The sequence below is a fragment of the Echiichthys vipera genome (assembly GCF_963691815.1).
Source record: "Echiichthys vipera genome assembly, chromosome: 5".
In the NCBI taxonomy this organism is placed as follows: domain Eukaryota; kingdom Metazoa; phylum Chordata; class Actinopteri; order Perciformes; family Trachinidae; genus Echiichthys; species Echiichthys vipera.
The window spans coordinates 3,288,963-3,311,909 of NC_139830.1; the positions used below are offsets into that span (position 1 = coordinate 3,288,963).

Here is a 22,947-nt window from a genome sequence, read left to right on the forward strand (position 1 = left end):
GTTGGGGTTGGGGTTGGGGTTAGGGTTAGGGTTGGGGTTAGGGTTAGGGTTAGGGTTAGGGTTAGGGTTGGGGTTAGGGTTAGGGTTAGGGTTGGGGTTAGGGTTAGGGTTGGGGTTAGGGTTGGGGCTAGGGTTAGGGTTAGGGTTAGGGTTAGGGTTGGGGTTAGGGTTAGGGTTAGGGTTGGGGTTAGGGTTAGGGTTAGGGTTGGGGTTAGGGTTGGGGCTAGGGTTAGGGTTAGGGTTAGGGTTAGGGTTAGGGTTGGGGTTAGGGTTAGGGTTAGGGTTAGGGTTGGGGTTAGGGTTAGGGTTAGGGTTAGGGTTAGGGTTGGGGTTAGGGTTAGGGTTAGGGTTAGGGTTGGGGTTAGGGTTAGGGTTAGGGTTAGGGTTGGGGTTAGGGTTAGGGTTAGGGTTAGGGTTAGGGTTAGGGTTGGGGTTAGGGTTAGGGTTAGGGTTAGGGTTAGGGTTGGGGTTAGGGTTTTATTACTTCTTCGACACATTACCACAGCATTTGTTTTGCCTTTTTTACACAAACTCTACTTTATTCAAAACAGAACATTTTTGACGTGCTTTAATGTCACTTTTTTATTCTATACTTTAACTTTATAAAAACTTTTGTCGGCCGTATTTAAACTACTTTTTTTTTTAACCTTTTTTTGACAAACTGTGACTTTAAAAACTGACTTTTTTGTCAACATACTAAACCATAATTTATTTAAAACTTCTTTTGTCTGCATACTAAACTACAGGTTTTACTACTATACTTTAACTTTTTTTTTTACTTATTTCATCAAACTATACTACTTTTTCATTTCTATCGACATACTTTATTTTGAATTTTTTCTTAACATACCATCATTTATTTATTTTTTACTAATTTTGTCGGTATACTATTATTATATATAATACTACTATTCTACTATTCTACTTTTTTGCCTTTTTTCGACAGTCTACGATGATTTTGTTCATGTTTTTCGACTCTGACTTCTTTTAAAACACAAAAACAAAAATCTACATCCTATTCTGACTCTTTTGTCGGCATACTAAACTACATTTATTAAACTTTTTTAGACAAACTCTACTCTGACTTTATGTTACGGCCTCCAAACATTTAAATAAATTGACTCGTGGCTCAAACTGGAGAGCGAAACATAAAAGAAGGACACGAAAGAAGACAGAACTTTGAACGTTTTTTATTAAACAACTTCTCCCAACAGGAAACAAACATTCCTGAAGGACAACTCGCAAAATACAAATAAAGATCTTACAAAAAAAGAAATCAGAAAACCCAAAATGGGACCTGGAGATGCCGGGTCCCTTATAGGGACGTCGGAGCTGGCCCCCCTCCCTACCTCACAAAACCAGATTATAAACTAAAAACCAAACGAAGAAAACAACTACTAAAAGAAGAATAATTACTTTATTTATCCCGCACCGGGGAAATTGAATTTTTTCACTCTTATTAATCATGTTACACACACACAGGCCCGAAACACACACACACATGCACAGACAGGACTTATATACATGCAACTAGTGGAGAGATGTCAGAGTGAGGGGGCTGCCAGTGAACGGTGCCCCAAGCAGTTGGGGGTTCGGTGCCTTGCTCAACAGCACCTCGGCAGTGTCCAGGAGATGAACTGGCCCCTCTCCAGCCACTAGTCGACGCTCCATGCATGGTCCACACAGGGACTTGAACCGGTGACCCTACGGTTTGCAGCCGAGTCACCTATGGACTGAGCTACTGCCCCGGCAAAAAATGAAGAATTTAACAAATCATGATGTGGGCCCAAAGGTGCTGGTGGGTCTGTGTCTTCCGAGGGTACGGTCTTTATACCAACCTGGTGCCAACCTGGCTTTATATAGCAGGTTGGCATCAGGGAGCTGATCGGCTGCAGGTGTGTCGGCCTGATCGCCAGCCTGCTGAGAAAAGGGAAAACAGGTTAAGGCACATGGAGGAGATCTTTCATGGCCACACGAAACACTTTATTAAAAAACATTTGTTTCAAACTTCCTATATTTTGATGTTTTTTCATTCATCTTCAACCGCTTAGCCCAGGGTCAGGGGGGTGCTGGAGCCAACCCCAGCTGACATCGGGCATCAGGACGCCAGTCTACCGCAGGGCACATAGAGACAGACAACCTTTCACACCTGGTGATTTAGAGTCATCAATTAACCTAACATGTGCACATCTTTGGACTGTGGGTGGAAACCGGAGAACCTGTAGAAAACCCACGCAGAGAACATGCAAACTCCACACAGAAGGGCCCCAAGGATTCGAACTTGGAACCTTCTCACTCTGAGGCGACAGTGCTAACCACTACACCACCCTTTAGCCCTGGTTGTTTTTTGTTGTTGTTTATTTGTGCAGTGAGAAAAATGGGAAAATTGTAGCCTACATATTTTTTTTCTTGGTAGATCCTAAAACTGACATTTTTATTTATTTAGTTTGTTTGTTTTTTAAGTGTTTTTAGTTTTAAACTGTCAGTTAATTCACCCTCTCCCCTAAAGTGAGAATGATCTGCTTAGTTTCTGCTGGTGTTGTTTCCCAGTCTGCTTTATGCTTTTTTCTTTTAGTACTGCATTAACATGAGTTTAGAGCAGTAACTGTATTACAGTGTAGGTCACTTTGACTGCTGTGTAGTTAATCTGGATCTCCATGTGGCAGCTTCATCTTGGCAATGAATCACATCAATGGAAGCATTTACTCAGATTATATTTCTATGCTATGATAAACAGTATGACTACAATATAAATTAAGAACCACAGAAATGCCATTATGTTGTTCACGTGCGTGCATGACGTGCACAACAAGCAGATGGTTAAGTGTGAAATTGATGAGATGGAGATTAAAGACTCAGCTTTAAGTGAACAGAGAGGAAAATGCACGTGTTCATTTTCTTTAATCTGAATTATTTTTTCCTGCTGTTTAGTTTCGTCCAAAGAAACATTTCAACATGTTAAATAAAGTGTTGTTCACACTCTAGCCCAATAGGTGGCAGTATGTCTGTTTCCCTCCACCAGTAAAAAGAGACCGGAAGTGGTCATTCACGCGGGAAGAAAGTGTATTTTTATTCTTTATTCTGAATTTCCAAAGCGGCTCAAACTCTTTTTGGATCCATTATGATCCAGCTTTGTCTTATTTGAACTTTGTTTGGCTGTTAACTCATTTGTTGGAGTCAAATAGATAAACAGTGAGACTGTAGGTCGACTTTTAACATGGAAATGCAGCATTGCATGATGGGAAGAGGAACAGTTATCTGTCAAGTAAAATGTGAATAATCTTTGTCATCCTCAGTACAAGAGTGTCTCTTCTATATTTAATCCCTGTAGATAATCGTCCCTGTGTATATAGTGTTGTGTTTTGGTAATTTTAATATAGTGAGAGCCATCAGTCAGCATGGTGTGTGTGTGAATGACTCCTCTGTCTCTGATCTGTACAACTCATACTTACCTGGCAAGGGAGATACCATGATCAAGAAGGTGGTTCACCCAGGGCGAGGCTTAACCATTGCACTCCGGTTGAGCTGACCTCTGCGAATTCCCCAAATGTGGGAATCTCGATTGCATAATTTATGGTAGTGGGGGACTGCGTTCGCGCTCTCCCCTGATAACATGTACAAAGAAAATTCAATGAAAATGATTATGTCTTCTTCCCAGAATGCAACGCAGCATCTGAAATACATCTGTTACGTCATTAGTTTAATCCTACTCTGACCAATTTATCCCCAAATCAATTTCAGTCAAGAGCAACTGGACGCATCTAACCAGTCAGATGCGTCCATGAACTGATGAAGCCTCAGTTTTGTTGTTTTGTGTTAAAAAGAACAAATGTGGTTAAAAAAGTAACCGTGAGTGAAGATGACGGTGCGGAGAATAGGGACTTCTCCTCAGAGCCATCCCCAGTATCGCTTCTCGGCCTTTTGGCTAAGATCAAGTGTAGTATCTGTTCTTATCAGTTTAATATCTGATACGTTCCCTACCCGGGGACCATATATTAAATTGATTTTTGGAACAGGGAGATGGAATAGGGGCTTGCTCCGTCCACTCCACGCATCGACCTGGTATTGCAGTACCTCCAGGAACGGTGCACCCCCTCTGCATGTTCAACATCAACAAATCTGTCATTGACTTGTACATATGTAGCCGACTGGAAGTATCTTGTGTTTTCTCATCTGTCTACTGCACCTTAGATTATTATGTTAGTCCACTTATCTATGCATTTCATTTTTTAATCACACTGTCTGCATTGTTATTGTCAACTACATGTTTGTTTCAACTTAATTCATCATACTGTACTACTAATGTTATTAAATGATGAAATGGAAAAATTCTAGTATCTCTGTCATTTGCATGTCACTGTATAATGTGCAATGAGTTAAATAGGACAATTGTATTTTTTCTTGGTAGAGCCTAAATCTGTCATTTTTATGTTTTTTTTTATAGCGTTTTTAACAGTGTCTGTTTGAGATATTCACTTTAATTTGATATAAAATATATTTTAGGGGCTAAAAACAGTAATTTCCGCTTTTTTTTGCATGAAAAACAAAAGGGTATCGTGACTTTCTATAAGCACTGTATGTGAATGACATCAGCTGACAGGAAGTTAACAAGGACCAAGGCTGTTGCCTAGCAATGGGATATCGTTGAAAGGGTATATCGTTTTATAATTAAAATAATAATAATAGTAATAGTAATAGCCCTTAACTATCAGAAATGTAGCTACCTTCACAACAGATGTCCACGTAGCTGAATGGTTGAGCTAAAAATGACATTTAGATTTAAAATTACACTCGGATAAAATAACAAAATTAAAAACAAGCAAAAAATAACAATAAAATAAAATAAAAACAGAAATATCAAAGGGATATAAGGTACAGTGCTTTATAATCAGTTAATAAACTGTATTGTTCACGGAAATGCAGCAGAAAAGTCTTCAGTCTTTATATATTTAAATATTTATATGTATATATATTTATACTTTTGCACACGGCCCAAGCTTAGGGCCCAACGGTCAGAGCCTAAAATCTTATTTAGTTTTGCACACGGACCCAAGCTCAAGACCAGCAGCCTCTATAAATTTGCGCACGGTCAAGTCACGGGTCAAGCTCCCGGTGCCGCTGCTGTTTGTTTCAGGGATACTTCGCCTTCTTCAAAGACACTTTAAGTGAGTTAATTTCCACTAATAACCGACATTTATTATAGAAAACGATGCGTGAATGTTGCGTTAACTGTTCAGAAAGTTATTAATGATTAATTACTCATTAATAACTGTTGTTAGCTCTTTCACGGTAGGTTAGAGTTAGCTAAATTAGCGCTTACGTCGCGACTCTGGTTTGTGTTTATTACGAAATTATTCAGCTTATATAACAGAAAATGCCGGCACTTTTAAATTGACGCGTTTTGTAACAACTGTGGCGCAAGAATATCAAGTTTATCGCATCATATCTGAGTTGGTTTAACGTTAGTTGGGTGCAGTGGTGCGAGTGCACAGCGAACGTTGGTCGCCATTTTGTAACCGTTTGTTAATCATGTCGCAGTTGGTAAACGGACAAATTACGAAGTTTACTCGACGTTAACGCTGCTTTTTAGTAACTTAAGAACTCCTGTCGTGACTGTGACGTTTTATTTAGACTTTTATAAATATTTGACATGTTTTTACATCCATTAACATCATGACAGCAGCTTCAAATAGTGTTTATTTCCACCGTTCTGGATGAGTAGCGGAACATGGCGACTAAAAAGGTAAATTATAACGTTTTTTCATCACATTTTGCCGTTAATTTCAATTTAAAATACACGTAAATTTGCAATAACTCGTTTGAGAAAGATGTGCTTGCATTTGAAACAACTTTAGACCCACTGAGCCCCGTGAATGGTTGTTTTTACCCCTTTTATACGGTAAAGTGTGCAGTTGGCTCTCCTCTCCACTAGAGACTGCTGGAAGAGTTCATGTTGTAAAATGAGGTTTTTAAGCTTAAAAACACTATTTTCTACCACTGCACACATTCATTTCACGCCGTTACGTTGAATTAAAACAATATAAATACACTTGTGTAACAATAATATATAATTTAACGTGTCTTGTTATAAAAATATAGGTTTTTCTCGCTGTTTCTGCTTCTCTACTTCCTATTGGACTAAAAGCACCACGTGTCCAGGAAAACACACAGGCACGCGCATTTGCAAATACAAATTTACCGTGAATATCGCAACAAAACAGCACAAATGGCACATTATCACAACGGTACATTGTTCCCGTTTAATATGGTGATCCGTAAATCTGTGGTTTGGATTTGAACCGTAAGTGAGACTGACTGTGAGGGGAATGTGGTCCTCACCTCAGAGCCATCCCCGGTATCGCTTCTCGGCCTTTTGGCTAAGATCAAGTGTAGTATCTGTTCTTATCAGTTTAATATCTGATACGTCCCCTACCCGGGGACCATATATTAAATTGATTTTTGGAACAGGGAGATGGAATAGGGGCTTGCTCCGTCCACTCCACGCATCGACCTGGTATTGCAGTACCTCCAGGAACGGTGCACCCCCTCTACATGTTCAACATCAATTAACCTGTCATTGACTTACACTCAAACCTCGCACTGTCCACACCTCTCTACGTCCATTCATCCTGCCTATTAAGTGGTTACACTGTTGCCTCAAAGCAAGAAGGTTCCTGGTTCGAAACCCTGTGAGCAAAGACGTTTTAACAGTTATTCACTTATTGAGTCAGTCCTAACATACAACATGTCATCCAGGTACACTTTCCAACATCATTCATCTTCAACCGCTTATGTTGGGGTTGGGGTTGCGGGGGATCAACATCAACAAACCATTCATTGACTTACACTTATGTAGTCATTGACTATATTAGCGGTCATCCTTGTACGGAGATCAGGATTGGAAGTATCTTGTGTTTTCACATCTGTCTTCTGCACTTTAGATTATTATGTTTACCTTTGCACTGTTAGTCCACTTATCTATGCATTTCATTTTTCATCACACTATCTGCATTATTATTGTCAACTACATGTTTGTTTCAACTTAATTCATCATACTGTACTACTACTATAAGTTTTTCCCGACATTGTTATTAAATTATGAAATGGAAAAATTCTAGTATCCCTGCCATATGCATGTCACTGTATAATCTGCAATGAGTTAAATAGGACAATTGTAGTTTTTCTTGGTGGAGCCTAAATCTGTCATTTTTATTTGTTTTATAGCGTTTTTAACAGTGTCTGTTCAAGATATTCACTTTAATTTGATAAACTTATTTGAGAGGCTAAAAACAGTAATTTCAGTTTTTTTTTGCATGAAAAACAAAAGGGTATCATGACTTTCTATAAACACTGTACACTGACATCAGCTGACAGGAAGTCAACAAGGACCAAGGCTGTTGCCTAGCAATGGGATATCATTGAAAAGGTTTACATTTATAATTAAAAAGATAAATAATAATAATTGCCATTAACTATCAGAAATGGATTAACCTTCACAACGGATGTCCACGTAGCTGATTGGTTGGGCTAAAAATGACATTTAGATTTAAAATGACATTTAGATCTGCAACTTAGATTATTATGTTTACATTTGCACTATTAGTCCCCTTCATTATATATTTTATTTTTTAGGTATCTTTTCTATCACTGCTTTGATGTGTCAGTGTGTAATGCTGCTGTTACACTGTAGTGTGGCTTTGGATTAGTAAAGTATTTCTATTCTATATAATTTGTTTGGTTGTTAATAACCTTTTATACTGTTTATATTTAGTAATGTGTGTTTCAGCGCTTCTACAATGTACAATTTGTCATTTGCTGTTACTGACACTATAGAATAACAGTTAAACTCTGGCATAATCTGTCCACTGCCCCTTTTATATTTGTTTACATTTGCACTTACTTGCTTATTTATACATATGTATATTTTTATATTGTATTTTCATATCACTGCTTTGATGTGCCTGTGTGTAATGCTGCTGGGATCAATAAAGTATTTCTATATCATATCATTTGTATACTTAATAACTTTTTATACTGTTTATATTTTGCGAAATTCCTCAAATGTGGGAATCTCGATTGCATAATTTATGGTAGTGGGGGACTGCGATCGCGCTCTCCCCTGATAACTTGTTAAATGTCACTACAATTAACATCTGACAGCACGGTAGGATTTATTAAATAACTTACAGTTGAAAGCCTCTGTAGCACGGTTCATCAGTGGGTCTGATATTGTTTAGTTTGTATCAATGTTTATTTTTGAAGCATGATTATTAAAAACCGCTCCTCAGACATTTAATTGAAGAGTTTGAATTAATAATCTAATGAATATGAAAACATGACAGCTGTCGTTATCTGACACCTTTTCACTTTAATTTGCATATTTTTATGATCTTTTAATCTTCTGAAGGTCGAATTAATATATTTTTTAGTGGCGTGTTACTATGAGGAAAGTCTGCTATGGCTAAAACAGTGATGTGATAAGTTCTCAACCTAGCAAGTCCGGGGACCCACATGGTTACTGTTACGGTTAAAAAGAGGAAAGATCCAGTGAGCGGCCGTTCTGTGGGCGCAAATGTTGACGCCAAAGGTCAGAGGACCTGACTGGGGAGACCCCCTCATCTTCTTCCACTTGTCCTCCTCCCTTTCCCCCTCATCTTCTTCCTCTTGTCCTCCTCCCTTTCCCCCTCATCTTCTTCCTCATCTCCCCTACCTCCTCTTGTCCTCCCTCTCCCCTCTACCTCCTCGTCCTTCTCTTCTTCCTCTTGTCCTCCTCCCCCTCTTTCTCTTGTCCTCTCTTCTCCCCCTCATCTTCCTCCCCTACCTCCTCTTGTCCTTTTCTTCTCGTCCTCCTCCCCCTCTTTCTCTTGTCCTCTCCCTCATCTTTCTTCTCCCCCTCCTACCTCCTCTTGTCCTAATCTTTTCTCCTTTCTCTTGTCCTCTCCCTCATCTTCCTTCTCCCTCTTGTCCTCCCCCCTCTCCCCCTCCCCTCTCCTCGGAGCTGATAGAAAGGCAACAGTACCTCAAATATCCACTGGTTCCAACAGAGGAATGCAGGAGAGCATCTGTGAACACACCGACTTTCTACAGAGAGGGAACATCAGCAGACGACCACACTGACACTTTAAGCACCAGCTGTGCCTAATAAAGTGGCCGCTGAGTGTAGAAAGTCAAAAAAAGTTGTGCACCAGTGTCATGAAACCATGTCAGACGTCAAGAGTCGCTGCCAACCAAGAAAACAAAATGTTTCTGGAGCCACAATTGAATATTTTCAAGCTGTGAAAGATCAGTTTTCATCAACAGCTACCGTCTGGTTTAAAGGGCACGTCATGTGATCACTTCCCCAGAGTGAACACACCACATACTGTTTAAAGTTTAAGTCTTTATAATGTACCATTTAAAACCACAGCTCTGCTCATGATCTCATCCAGATCAACCAAACAGCCGTGTGTTTCAGAAACATCCACAGAACAAACACGAAACAGTGAAAACTTAACTTATATTGATTTTTTATTTTCTTAGAACAAAACAATTCTCCATCTGCATCATCAGACCCGCAGACGCCAAACTGAATAGTTAGCAATTAAAAAAACAAAAGAAACAAAAAGTGAGCCATTATAATAATAAAAGACAACTCTTTTACAAAACCACGTTGTCCACTGCCACTGAACCTCCTGAGCATCAAACCGATCCTCTCAAAACACACTCGTCGGGTCACTGTTGAAGCATAATAATACAAAAAGTAAAAAGGACAACTCAATATTAGAGACACACGTACTGATACTCTATAAACCACATCTGGGGCATAAATATCAAAACTTTTAGATCTGCACAGAACACGAGTTTGCACTTTTAGGAATCAATTTCATGGTGGAGCGACCGTCCCCTCGCTCAGTTGGCGTGCTGAACGGTGGAGAAGCACAGTTTGAGGGTGTACGGATACGGACCAGCTGGAGAGAGAGAGAGAGAGAGAACAAACATGAGAACGTCTTCCTCTGATTCTTAATTTAACCCATTAATTGTGTAGTGTGTGTTGTGCGAGACCTTACAGTACGTACGTTTCGTACCTGCGTTTTTCATCTGGTAGTGGTTCATCATGGACAGAGCCTCCATGGCATCATTGATGGACTCCCACTCCAGCAGACCTGAGGCGCTGCGGTCACTGGGAGCGGCGCCACCTGGTGGTTACAGAGGCAGAACTAAACATCACACACTCCAGATACAGAAATCTGTCTAATCAGGGCAGGAAATACACTTTCCACTGCCCGCACAGTCAGTGAAATACATCCCAACGGAGCAGAATCAAAGCAGCTTACTCTTTCCTGTGAACATTTTGACGTTGACGGGGCTCTTGACACCGATCTCATCACAAATCTGTAAAGAGCACAACATTTATTATGAAGGACTGCACGCACTAAATGCTTTTATTCTGACAGGCAAAGCTTTCATTGCATCCAAACACACACACACTTCCTCCTCCTACAGACCTGAGAGAAGATCTCTGGCGTGACGTCTGGCTGGGCGTTGAAGAAGTGCAACACGTTGCTCGGGTGCTGGATGCGGTTCTTGGCCGCCTGCTCTGGCGAGGTGAACCGGTTGTTCCTGGAGCCGTGGAAGTCCTTGAAGCTGCTGGAGCCGTCCTCCAGCTCGTAGCACTGACCGGGAACGATGGCCTGCTGCTTGGACACGCTGCACAGAGAGGGGAGGAATTTACAAATGAGAGACGCCAGGAGAAGCTGGAGCATCGACACTTCTGACCGCGTTGTGGATTAATCGTTCCCAGACGTTTAAAATCAAACTCAACAGAATCGACTGACACCTCTGCTGCCTCTTGACCAACGGTGGATAAACGTTTGGAAAGTCTAAAAGGCAGCGCCACATTATTTAATTAGAGCTCAAAGATTTTGACCTTTATGTGGATTATGCACCAATATGACTGAAAAAGTACCCAAATGGCTGCTTTCCTAAACAAATAAAGCATATTTAACATTATATATACACACACACAGTATTATATTATCAACCAATTCTACAATCCCTGTATTATCTTTTATCCCTGTTCAATGAGTTAGTGTTTAAAGTGTCGTGCTGAGCGGGATCTGTCAGATATCAGGCAGTAAAATCAGAGTTGTGGTCTGATATTAACATGCAGGTGTTCTTTGTTTCACAGCTACATCTCGAGACCAGCAGGACTTTGTCCTAGCAGCCGGAGGCTTCAGCAGGTTTCATGTGAGAACTGTCGGGGCTGAACTCACCACACGTTCAGTCTCTGTCCGAACAGGAAGTTGTTGTTGAGGTGAGTGATGGCGCGGTCCACGGCGTAGCAGTCTCCCATTTCCACCATGGCTGCGCCGGGCTTACTCTTCATGAACTTCACCTGTGGACAGAAGTCGGGGTCAACAAGAGACAAAGACTCACCTGGAGACAAACTGCTTTGTTTCAGATCATGGCCTGAGGAAAAGGTGTGTGTGTGTGTGTTTACACATCAAGTTGTGAGTAACGACATTAGTAGATAAAAAGCACTATTGTTGCTTTATCATTGCGTTTACATGCAGCACTGTTTGTCTGCATTAGAGACTGAAATAGAAGTTAAAAAGGAGGGTTTAAAGTAGGATTAACCTGATGTGTTTCTTATTATCACACTGTTAAAATGTGTGATGGAAATGTTCAAAAAGTACTGAGACACACCAAGTTTCATATTGAAACAGCACTTTGTGTTTGCATAAACATCAAAGTTGGCATAATAAAACACCAGTTAACTGCTCTTTTCTATCCTTCCTGTGTATGTAAAGTGCTTGTGTTGATGCTGGACAGTATTTTCCCAGAGTTTTCCAAAAAGTGTGGTAATCAATCACAGTTTTAATAATTAAAATCTAATTTCCTGCACTGGTATCAAGTGATTATGTGCGTGTATGTCGCCTGATTCATGCACTACTAAAAACACGGCCGCCTGCAGATCTTACTGTGGACACCAGACAGAACTACAGTCGGATACTGACCCGCTCTACGTTGCCATAGAGACAAAAGATATTGAAGACACGGTCTGCGTTCATCTTGACAGGCTCTAGTCCGTACAACATGACGACGGGAGACTCGGCGTGGCCGCCGTACTCGCCAGGAGGAGGGGGAGGAGGTCCGTAGCCCGGCCCGTAGCTTCTGCCTCCGCGCCCTCTCATCGGTGGACCCATGCGGCGGCCCTCGTAGGGCGGTGATCCGTAGCTCTCGTCGTAGCCGTGGTAACCACCACCTAAGGAACGAGGCAACAGAGTGAACAGAAGATTAACTACAGAAGGTGGTCAACTCAACAGAGACATTTAATATCCAGAGCGTCTACGCAGAACGCATTTCAGGAACTAAAGAAAGGAGAGTCGAGTCTTACCGTACTCTGGAGGGTGGTCGCCCAGCAGAGCCGGCTGTCTCTGGCGCTTGTTGGGGTTGGCGTTTACGTCATCTGTGAGGACAAAGTTAGAGGAGAAAAGGTGAGATACATAAACAACTGTACCAAACTTTTTTTGTTTTCTACATTTGAAGCTTCTAAAAGGCTTTTAAATGAAGCTGCGTAAGTCTGTTGTCATACTTTGAATTTGACCTTTTTAAAAGCTATTACCGGATAATCATCTATTTTTGACTTTATATCTGAATGCTACATTGATACCACTAGAATATAATTCTACATATAATAGTAATATTAGTGTATAATCTTTCTCTGCAACAGGGCAGAAATACCAGGTTAAAACAGAATGATCAGACATGCAACAACCGAATGCTGTCAACATTACGATTAAACCTTTCAACTATACGGTACAACCCTAGATAAAAATCAGCTTCAGATAAACTGTCACTACATTTAGACGCCAAACTGTCTCAGATTGCACACTAGAAAATAAATAATTAACTTTATCCTTGACTGAACTCAAATCAGGACTTGTACGGATCTTTACAGGCAAGATTGATCCATTGCATGCATCCGTACAAGTGCAGACATGTGTAACTCAATTTCTGCAATTGACTTTTGTCTGTATTAAATTTAGTTGAGTGGAACGGGAGGGAAGGTTTCGGGATGTAAATGACCCTAAAAACCGCCCTAATCCTCAACGGTAAACTTTGAGCACTGAAAATGGATCAGAGGGAAACATGAAGGTGGAAAGGGGACGAACATCAAACAAGTGGCTCTGGAAAAGTCTCAAATTTAGAGAAATAACTTTGCACGCTCACACACACACCTGAATTGCTCCCGTTGCCATCTGCATCACCATCTGCACAGATACACAGCAAAATACACACAATCAGAATGAAGCAAAGCTGATAAAATAAGTACATTTCTTTTTAAACGACCCCAGTTTCAAATGTGGGGAGAGTAAAACCACTCATGACAAAGCTGTCAAAACATCTCATTCAAGGACTTTCCAGGCCCAACGTCCTCAAATTCAAAAGAACAAAATGGCAGTTTGCGGTTAATAACTTTTAAAACACCTGAGATTCTTTTTCATTTTCTATTCTTGCACAAATTCAAACGCTTTCAATGACCCCTGTGTGTCTATTTAGGTCTATTTCTATATAACGCAAGCTAACCGATCGAGGCAGCAGTAAGAACAGCAAACCGCGTATTCTGAGGTAAAAATACATTCGTCAATGAAGTCTGGGTGCTTTAAATAGATCTACATGTACGGCTGTGGACGACGGCTGCAGCAAAGACGATTTTAGCTACTTCACTGTTAAGTTACGCTATAGTTACAATATTTCCACTGCTCTACCTCACCCTCAGAGAAGCCGTTATACTGCCACCAGACTCCTTTGACAAAACGGTCGTCCCTTTACCTCACAGAACGACAGAGCTGCTGATCTACGGTTACCGCTGACTAAGGTGCCATCCACAGCAGTACACGCTACATTGCTTCGCTTTTGTGACTTCTGTCCAAACTTTGCTTGGGTTAAAAAAGTGGCAGTTTGGCTGAAGGGCGTTTAATGATGCTGTGAAAACGACCTGTTTAACATGGGGGTCAATGAGAAACCGCTCTATTATACAAACTGCCCCTACTGGAAACTCAGAACTGCAGTTTTTGGCGCTTCGGTATTGGACCAACCAGGAAGTCACTGTGGTTGGGGCTTGGTCACACCCTGTTTACCAGATTAAAAAAACGATTTTAACTGCCAGAGAAAGTCCAGGTACAAGATGCGACTCTTGGCACGAGACAAAGTTAAGACACACACAGCAGGTTTGATTGACATTAGAAAAACGCAGGCTCTGACAGAACCCCCAACCGACACCCCTTGTCCAGAAAGAGAAAGATTTAGCCTGTATGAGGGGTCAGTCTTGTGTGGCGATGTTGGGTGCTGGGCGTTGGGGTCATGTTGTGCTGTGCAGTTATGTTCCCCGAGGAGGGTCTCGATTTACTTACTGCATGCTTACAAACAGTGGGGAGGAAGATATATTCGCTGCAGTAGTTCCACCACTCGCCACTCAACTCATTTCATCCCACACTCTTATCCATTTCATCTTTTGAGGGGGGGGGAAACAACTCTCCGCCTCAGGAGCGATTCCTGGTTTTATCAAGCTGAAACGCCCCCATTGGTGTTTGGCTGTTGGCTGGCGTTTTCCCCCATCCTTTTTTTGGTATAGTCCGCTTAGCGCCCCACGGGGTAGGCCTTGAGGCTGCCATAGAGCACATTTCACAGTTGGGGAAGCTGGCTCCTCTTAGCCGCAAATTGCCAAACCTGCATCACATGGAAGGCGTTACACAGGTTCTAGACTTTTAAAAAATAACCAAGAAAAAAAAAATGCACTCAAAAAAAAGGGATAGGAATGTAAGAAAATCAGAGGGAGGGAAAGAGGAAGAGATGGAGGAGAAAGAGCAAGAGAGAACTCCATGTGGGAGGAAACACATGAAACCAAAGATGGGCCTGAGTGTGCTTGATGGTGTTGTCAGCAGTGTCTTCATCAGTCGTCTCGTGTCGACTCCGGTGTGGCTGGCTACGGCTGGATGTCGGGGGTGTGAGGAGTTCATCTATTGGATCAGTCGCTACGGCGTCAAGCGAGTGTCGGAGAGTGTTCGATGTTTTGCTTTGTTCGTGTCGAGCAACCCAAAAACAGTACAGCGAGAGGGAGGGAGGGGGGGCTGAAGCTTTTTTACATATGTGACCTTGGTCGACTGGTGAGTATCAGTATGCATCAGCTGTTGTACTGTGACGCTACCTTCTGTTTTTGGGTGGATGCTGTGTCTTCTCTGGTATCAGTCTCCGTTTGGTGTAGACGGTGGTGGTTGGGTTGTAGATGCAAGCTTTGGCCTGCTTCAATGTGTCTCAAAATGGGTGAGAAAAGGAAGAAGCGTGGGGGGGAAGGCCCGAGTGAAGCTCAGTACCAAAAAACTCCCCCCACCCTCTAGAAGTGTGCGTTGTCTCCGTGGCTCTTGTGCTGGAATGCGCAGATGAGGAGTGAGCGGTAAATCAGTCCTACATCGGCGTGTTGAATGTTGTCTTGTAGGCTTCCCCCCTTTGTGTCTCGGGCGGGGACATTTGGCCCTCTGTATGAAAGTGTCCTCACTGGAGAAGTGGATACTTGAGATGGATATTGCGGAGTGGCGATGTTGTCAGCGTGTATCTGCCTCTCCCTCCTGTGCGTGTTTTTTGTGGACTTGTTGAGATCACCGGTTTATCGGGAGGAGATAAGAGTTACATGATGTTGCAGAGAGCCGACGGACTGATGCTGGTCGTTGCCTCTGTTCTCACTTCAAAATAAGGCCAGACGAGGTCTTTTGTGGGGCCGCCCCTCTTAGTCGACTAATTTTTGGTTTGAAGTCATTCAACCAAAGAAATCGTAGAGTTGTGCTTTTGCAAGATTTTGTTTTACAGCTCGATTTAGAACCAACTAAATGATTAGTCGACTACATTTTTTTTTTTTTTTTTAAATCAAGCTCTTTTGTCAGAACCCGTTCTATAAAACTAATTTTTGGCTGCAGACTATCAGGCTCTGTTAACCTGACTCTCGCCAGATGAATTTAGTTCCGACTAGCTCCACTCATCCACTTGCTATCGCTCCATAGGAAAGGGGTTAGGGCCCACTGAACATGGTTGACCCAATCAGGACCATGGGGTGGGGTTTTATACATGTGACGTAGTGGAAAAGCAACTGTTTCAGAAAACAATGGCGGCTCTCATGGGAGAAGCAGATGTCCGCGTGGAACCAGAGAACGGCTCTGAAGGCTTTTGGTGGTGGAAACCATGTTTTCGCCTTTCTCCCGACCGGGTTTGATCTACAAAATGGCTCTGCTAGCAGTAGCGTCACGGCATGTCAAAGATGACGGACAAGTGCTTCATCCAATCATATGCAAGGATTTTTAACAATGCCCATCCTCCTGAAACACCTCTGCTATGGAGCGATCCCGGATAGACGAGTGGAGCAAGACAGAAAGAGTCAGGTTAAGACTCTGTGACTAAAAGTGCTAGCGTTTAGTATGTTGTTCTCAAAACAACACCAACTAACTGGGAGATTTTAAAGTAGAAGGTAGACGACAGTGGAAAAGACCAGGATCAGTCTTGGCGGCAAGGAAATGTGATTTCAGTGTCAAGAAAAACAAAAAAAATGTTGCCTGAACTGTTATGGTGCTTTTTTAAAATATTGTTCCAACCGTTTTGGGCGTGGTAAGGAACGCAGGAACAGCAAGTGCTGGCAAAAAGACAACTTACGGTACGGTCCTGTGACTCAAAGGATGAAAAACCTGATCCAACCTCATTTGGCCTTTGCAGAGAGTTAATATTTAAACCGTGCTATTCAAAAAGAGTAAAGTAAATATATTCTAATACTCGGAAATGCATCAAAATGAGGACAAATCTAAAGTGGTTTTGGCCTAATTTTTATTTTAAATAATATCTGCCCTAAAGTCATACTTAGTGCATCCTTAATGCAAACCCTTTAAAATAGGTTTAGTTCTTAAATTTGTTTTTAATAATAAGCGTAACGATAATTGATTAATTCCTCTGCAAAAAATTAATGAATATCAAATCTGTTCAAAGTCCAACCCTTGATAAATAAGCCGTATATGTTCATTCACCTTTTTTTGGCTTCCTCCTGTACTTAACTTGAGCGTTACGGTGTTTTAGCGACAGTTTTAGAGGAGGAAATTAATTTCTGCAACAACAGCTCAGGCGCTGAAACTGCAGCGGTGGCTACGCTGTTTTTGTTTACAGTTTAATCAAGTACCCAGTAAATGGAGACCAGCTGAGGGCTCCACCCAGGACTACTACCTCCTTTATCAGGTGAAGTAACCCAGAACAACCACATGCCACAGGGAACAAGAACGCGCACCTGAAACTACGGAGAAGAGCGAACTGTTTCCAGGTTTGGTTCTGGGAAAGTGACTGAAAAATGATGTTGGTTGGAAGTAAAGTCGTCTTTCTGTTTGCAAAAGTGTTCCTGCTGTTCCACCACACAAGATATTAATTACTCAATATATATATTTAGTTACAGATTAATAAATAAAAAGCTGGAGTTGTGGGTGTTTCCCATTTCTGATGCCATCTTAAATTACTGATGCCCACTGATTTGAACAGGATCATTTCCCTGATTTCCCCGAACGTACTCAGTTTTCCCCAAAAATGATTTAAATGATAAATATTTAGCAGCATTAGAGATGAAAGGTGCAACATATGATCGACAGTATCAGACCACTAAGCTAAAGAAGAACACGTGAGAGTGTGTTTGTGGGTTGCTTTACCTGGGCCTCCCAGGTTGGGGTTCGTGTAGTCCCAGGTGTCTTGGTCGTTCTTGAACACGTTCAGACGAGTGGGCTGAGGAAACACGTTTTAAACACAAGCATGAATTTACAGATTAAGGCTTCAACATGCAGCATCTTGTGCAGGCGTCCGTGTTGTTTTACGCCCACCGCACTATGAAACTACGCACCTTGGCGTACTCGATCTTCAGCGTGCAGCAGCCAGAGTAGATGTCGGCTCCGTTGAGCGATGCTTTGGCCCGCTGGGCGCTTTGCACAGAGTCGAATGTGATGACAGAGTTAAGGACAACAAAGGGGAGCAAAGGGTTGGATAACGCACACGAGTGTGTTGTTCCTAGCACCTACAAAACCATTATGCACGTGCCTCCTGATGATTAACAGACAGAAGCCACCAGCCAATCAAATTAACTTTGAATAGCAGGGATTTATCATTTACATCTTTGAAACACACCTATGTTTTTTTTAGAACAGGCTGGTTTGAAAACAGACAAGTATCATTAACTACACCAACGACTAGTCTGTTCATTCGGGTTTAGAACTGGCAGAAATTCCAGCAGTCTGTTCTTTTATTTGTAAGGTTGTTACAGCAATCGTGCCTCCATGTTGGATAGCAAACCACTGGTAAAAAGGATATTCAACCATCGCCTGGACGCCGTTCTTCCTGAAGATGACGATTCTCTGGACGGGCCCACAGTTGTTGCAGATGGTGTAGAGGACGTCCTGTGAAAAGGCACCAGGTTAAATGCTACGTGCAGGGAGCGCGTACGTGTGAGTGTGACAGAGTTTATATGTTTGTGTGTGCTGAACACACTGTTTTTTGTAACATTTCATCTTCATCTTTTGTTAACATTTCATCGCAAAGGCAAATGTTGAATCAAATTGGGCGCAACAACGCTGCAGCGTGTGCAAGTCTGATCTCGGGTCAACGTTAAAGTATATCAGAACAACCCCTTGACTCTAGGGTGGATAGGAACGCTATGATAGAGGACAATATAAGCCAGAGAAAAGCAGGCCTTTGTTTAATGAAGTGTGTGTGTTTCTGCTTCTTATACCAAGCGGCCAACGGTCACACTAATGTAATTAGATATTTCAGCAAATCAAACCGCAGGTGTACCAACAGCCCAAAACGTTGCATTTACCGTGGTGATGGGGTAGATGGGGTTCATGATGGTGAGCAGAAGAACATTGTTCACACTTCGAGAGTCATCGGAGTCTCCCGGCCTGGAGATCTTCTGACTGGTGGAGTAGTTGATGAACGCTGGGTGACCGGCGATGTAGACCTGGTTGTCTGCAGCGTAGGTTACAGCCGTGGAGGATCCGTTCATGTCTTCGTACTCCACCAGTGCCTGACGCTTCTTGGGCATCACCACAACATAACTACAACACAAAAGTGATTAAAAAAAGGAGAGGGGGTTAGACGAAACAGACAGATGCTGTGAACTGCTTTGGTCACATTTGCAACTAATTTCTTATCAACATTTTACTTGAAACTTCAAAAAGGTTACAAGTTGCCACCGAAACTAAATCCAGCATTCGGTTTGGGAGGTATCACGGTGTTACAGTAACCAAACGTATGAAAATAAATAAAATGACACCATCAGTGCCTTCCTGCCATGAACATAAGAAGTGTTTCCATTAGGGTAAAATGTGGGCACACAGAAAGTTTCAGGCCACGCCCTCTCAAATGGCTGTTCACTCGTCGTGTTTCCATTACAAACAAAGGCCCCAGAGGGATTAACGAGACAATTGAGGTGGGGTATCGCTCTGAATGGGTTTAGATCGCCTGTGATCAGCCAATCAGTGACGCGGTGGAGCACCGTTCTTTAAAAAAAGTTTCAGTTTGATTTAAGGCGGCCTGTGTGATTCACAACGTCAACTTATGTACAAGTAACATGAAAGAAAACACCCCACCTTAAAGATTATGGGGGCTGTGAAAGTGTTTGTTGATAGACAGGCTGTCACCCCACTGCAGTACAGAGTGTGTGTGTGTGTCAGAGAGGGAGCATGCAGCAAAGGGCTGGAGGTCAGTGCAATGGTGCTCGTGCACAGATCATTTTCTGTGCAGTGTTCTTCTTCACCACTGGATAAAAGAGACATCACCGTGTTGCTGTGGTGTCTGGTTGTAGCTCCCAGCATGGTGTGACGTGTGGTAAAACAATCATCAACCGGGCTCTCAGGGGAGAAAAACGGCCCTGCTCCCACACAGGGTAAACAAACGACCACTCAAACGCAAATTAGGGGTGTTCGGCGAGATAGACACGCCTCATTTCAGGTATTTGACCCTAATGAAAACGCACCTATACTGTAGAAAAGGACACATTCTTTCCCATACTAAAACGCTCTCCTTGTTTACCTGATTGCTCCAAATTCTTGCAAGGCCTCCACAAGGTCAGCCTCCGTGACACCGTCCACCAGCCCGCGGACGTGAACCACCACAGACGGGAGAGTCTTGTGTGGGTCTTCGTACCCCTGTGTTGAAGAAAACAGAGAACGATGACATGTTAGTGTGAAAACGTACTCTTTTCATCTTAAAGTCTACATGTTTGTTTCTCCTCGTCTGGCTTGGACGGTCCTCTGCCGTTTCTTGCATTGCTTTCACATCTTTATCATATGCACAGTTATGGAGTAGCAGTTAAATATACTGTGGTAGGCTGTTGAGATTAAATTATAATTTAGACAGGATTAATGTTGTACACTGCGCTGTGTGCGGGTAGTAGCAGCTAACATTAACAGCTTTGTGCATTTTTATCATGATACTTGTACATTTTAAGATATATATTCTGTTTTAAAGATGGCTTTTTACCATCTGACCAGGGACAATACATGAAATGTGTTGTTGCTCAATGAGCACAGTCCCTGTCATATACAGATGAAATAAAAGAAATATGTGCAGTGATGGGATGTAACTATGCATGGTGCTTAACTACACATCTGGGGTCATTTACTTAAGTAGTTTCATACTCTTGCACTTTTTTACTGCACTGCAAGTAAACCAAAATAATCAAATAGTTTTACATGTTTATTAGTTTTAACTTTTCCACAGTGGTCAAATATGGTTTAAAGTCTTTAAAAAGGAGGGTTGTTTGGTACTAAAAATAATTTTATGGATATACAGGGTTCATACAACTTTACAAATGTTAAATTCAAGCACTTTTCAGGGTTTTCCAGCTCCGTGCAGCTGTGGTAAAACCATATAAACGTCTACAAATACACACATACTGAAAGGTTTTATTTCACTGCAGGATCTGGCTTATTTTAGTTACTCTATTTTTTGTTTTGAGAGATGCGGATACAATTTTCAAGCACTTTATCCAAAATTCAAGTACTTTTCAAGATCCAGTTTTCAGACTTGTCCAGCACCTTACAACTGTGGTACAATAATATATACTTCTAATACATAAATACTGGAAAGGCTTATTTTATTAGCTCTGTTGTTTGTTGTGAAAGAAATGCAGACACTAATACAAGCATTTTAAAGCACTTAATCCTTAATTCAAGCACTTTTCAAGCTTTTCCAGCACGTTACAGCTGTGGTAAAACAATATAAACGTCTACAAATACATAAATACTGAAAAGTTTTATTTCACTGCAGGGTCTGGCTTATTTTATTGTACTTTATTGTTTGTTTTGAAAGAAATGCAGATATTAATCCAAGCATTTTAAAGCACTTTATGCAAAACTCAAGCACTTTTAAAACCTTGAAAACAAAACATTGAAAATCAAGCATTTAAAGCACCTTTAAGAGCCCTGGATTTAGTATTTTTCTAAGATAATAATCCAATTAACTATAAAAGAAGTTACATGATAAACGCACTGGTGCCGCACAGCCTTATGGGTAACGTTAGCTCTGTGTTAGCACGATGCTAACCGGTAACAGTAACTAGAACAAAGCCGAGCTGAGAGCGAGGCCCAGCCGGGGGGAGAACCCGCCCTCAGACACACTTACATTCATAAAACACGGCTTTATATCTTTATTCATCCTTCGGTGAGGTGTCAAAAGCATAATTTAATTTTAAAATGATTATAAAAATGGAAGAATAACGCGCCAAAACCCTCCAACACAACCGCAGATTTACCGACCTGCGACATTTTTTTTTTTTGCTCCGTCTGAATGAATCAAATTCAACCGTCAAACACGGCGGTTAGGTGATTTAAACGGTTCTTTTAACGGAAAACATCCCCGCAAACCCGACTCACCGTGGCCATGCCGTCGGTCTTCTGTCGTTTGGTGGCCCTGCCGTCTTCGCTGTAGTAACGGCTCGTTGCGGTCGCCATGTTGTCCCGGTTATAAAGGCGCTGGTTGTGACGACGGACTGAAATGGACGGAAAGTCAAGAAAAACTAGGCTCCCGTAGCCCCGCCCACCACAGCGGCACCGCGGGCTGTGATTGGCTTAGGGAAGCTGTCAGCGGCACCGCGGGCTGTGATTGGCTCAGGGAAGCTGTCAATCTATCTTTTACTTGAGAGACAGCCAATAGGGAAAGAGGAGGCGTCAACAGGCAGGATTCAAGCATAGTGTGGATCAGGAATCGACCGATACTGATTTTATTGAGCCGATACTGATTTTATTTCAGCTTTAAAGGGACATTCCGGTGTAAAATCATCTCAGGGTCTTTTTTTAAGCGAATTCAATCATCAAATGAGCCATTAAGAGACTTTTTTTCTTGTGTGTGAACTACTAACGTAGATTTTCCATGGAGTCGCTAACAGCCTGCTGCGGCTAACACGGATAAGCATGGGGCAGTGAGTTAAACGCATTAAAACGTCTTTTTTTAACCACTAATACGGCTCCAAATAACGCCAAACCTCTGCAGAAAATTACATTGCAGAATTAGTTTCAGTCTATCAAAATTATGAACAAGAATTAAATTGAATAAAAATAGTATTTATACAGCTGATAAAGATTTTTTTTAAGTTAATTACAAACCCTTCCTTTCAACTTACTATTGTATTTTTTTATTATTTTTTTATTTAATTTATCTGTACTTAATATCTATTGTTCTATTTTCTACCTATTTTTCTCTTATTTAATATTTAAGTACTCTATCTTCTTAAATTTACTAATGTCAGGATAATGTAAGACTAATATTAATTAAAAAAAGAAAAATGACTGCCACATATATTCCTATGAAAAAGTATGATGCTGAATTGTTTTCGCACATAGTTGTAAAAAGTGTATATATATACACACACTTGTCCAGGTTTGTCTCTCACACACACAC

The 22,947-nt window shown here is 41.6% G+C and overlaps 1 protein-coding gene across 2 annotated transcripts; it reads right to left on the reverse strand.

Moving 5' to 3' along the window:
- Positions 1-9,489: 9,489 nt before the first annotated feature.
- On the reverse strand, positions 9,490-22,024 carry LOC310947148 (heterogeneous nuclear ribonucleoprotein L-like). 2 transcript variants are annotated; one of them, XM_083913849.1, is made up of 14 exons: positions 21,924-22,024; positions 20,080-20,195; positions 18,866-19,103; positions 18,359-18,446; positions 17,897-17,991; positions 17,709-17,781; positions 13,221-13,253; positions 12,377-12,448; positions 11,997-12,244; positions 11,253-11,374; positions 10,485-10,686; positions 10,314-10,371; positions 10,065-10,175; positions 9,490-9,947 (listed from the first exon to the last, which is right to left on the reverse strand). In XM_083913849.1, the coding sequence occupies exons 1-14, from the start codon at positions 21,999-22,001 to the stop codon at positions 9,889-9,891; spliced, it is 1,593 nt and encodes a 530-aa protein (XP_083769975.1). In that variant the 5' UTR covers positions 22,002-22,024; the 3' UTR covers positions 9,490-9,888. The 2 variants fall into 2 exon arrangements, with proteins under 2 accessions (XP_083769975.1, XP_083769974.1); XM_083913848.1 differs by having other exon boundaries at positions 10,056-10,175.
- Between the last annotated feature and the right edge of the window lie 923 nt (positions 22,025-22,947).

What these genes read in the sequence shown, in the direction of transcription:
- LOC310947148 (XM_083913848.1), bottom strand. Translation starts at nt 22,001, where the DNA reads ATGGCGACCGCAACGAGCCGTTACTACAGCGAAGACGGCAGGGCCACC. An exon ending in CCATCTACCCCATCACCACG is followed by an intron (nt 18,447 to 18,865) that starts GTAAATGCAACG and finishes GCCTTTTCACAG; the next exon opens with GACGTCCTCTACACCATCTG. An exon ending in CAAAATGTTCACAGGAAAGA is followed by an intron (nt 10,176 to 10,313) that starts GTAAGCTGCTTT and finishes TGTAACCACCAG; the next exon opens with GTGGCGCCGCTCCCAGTGAC.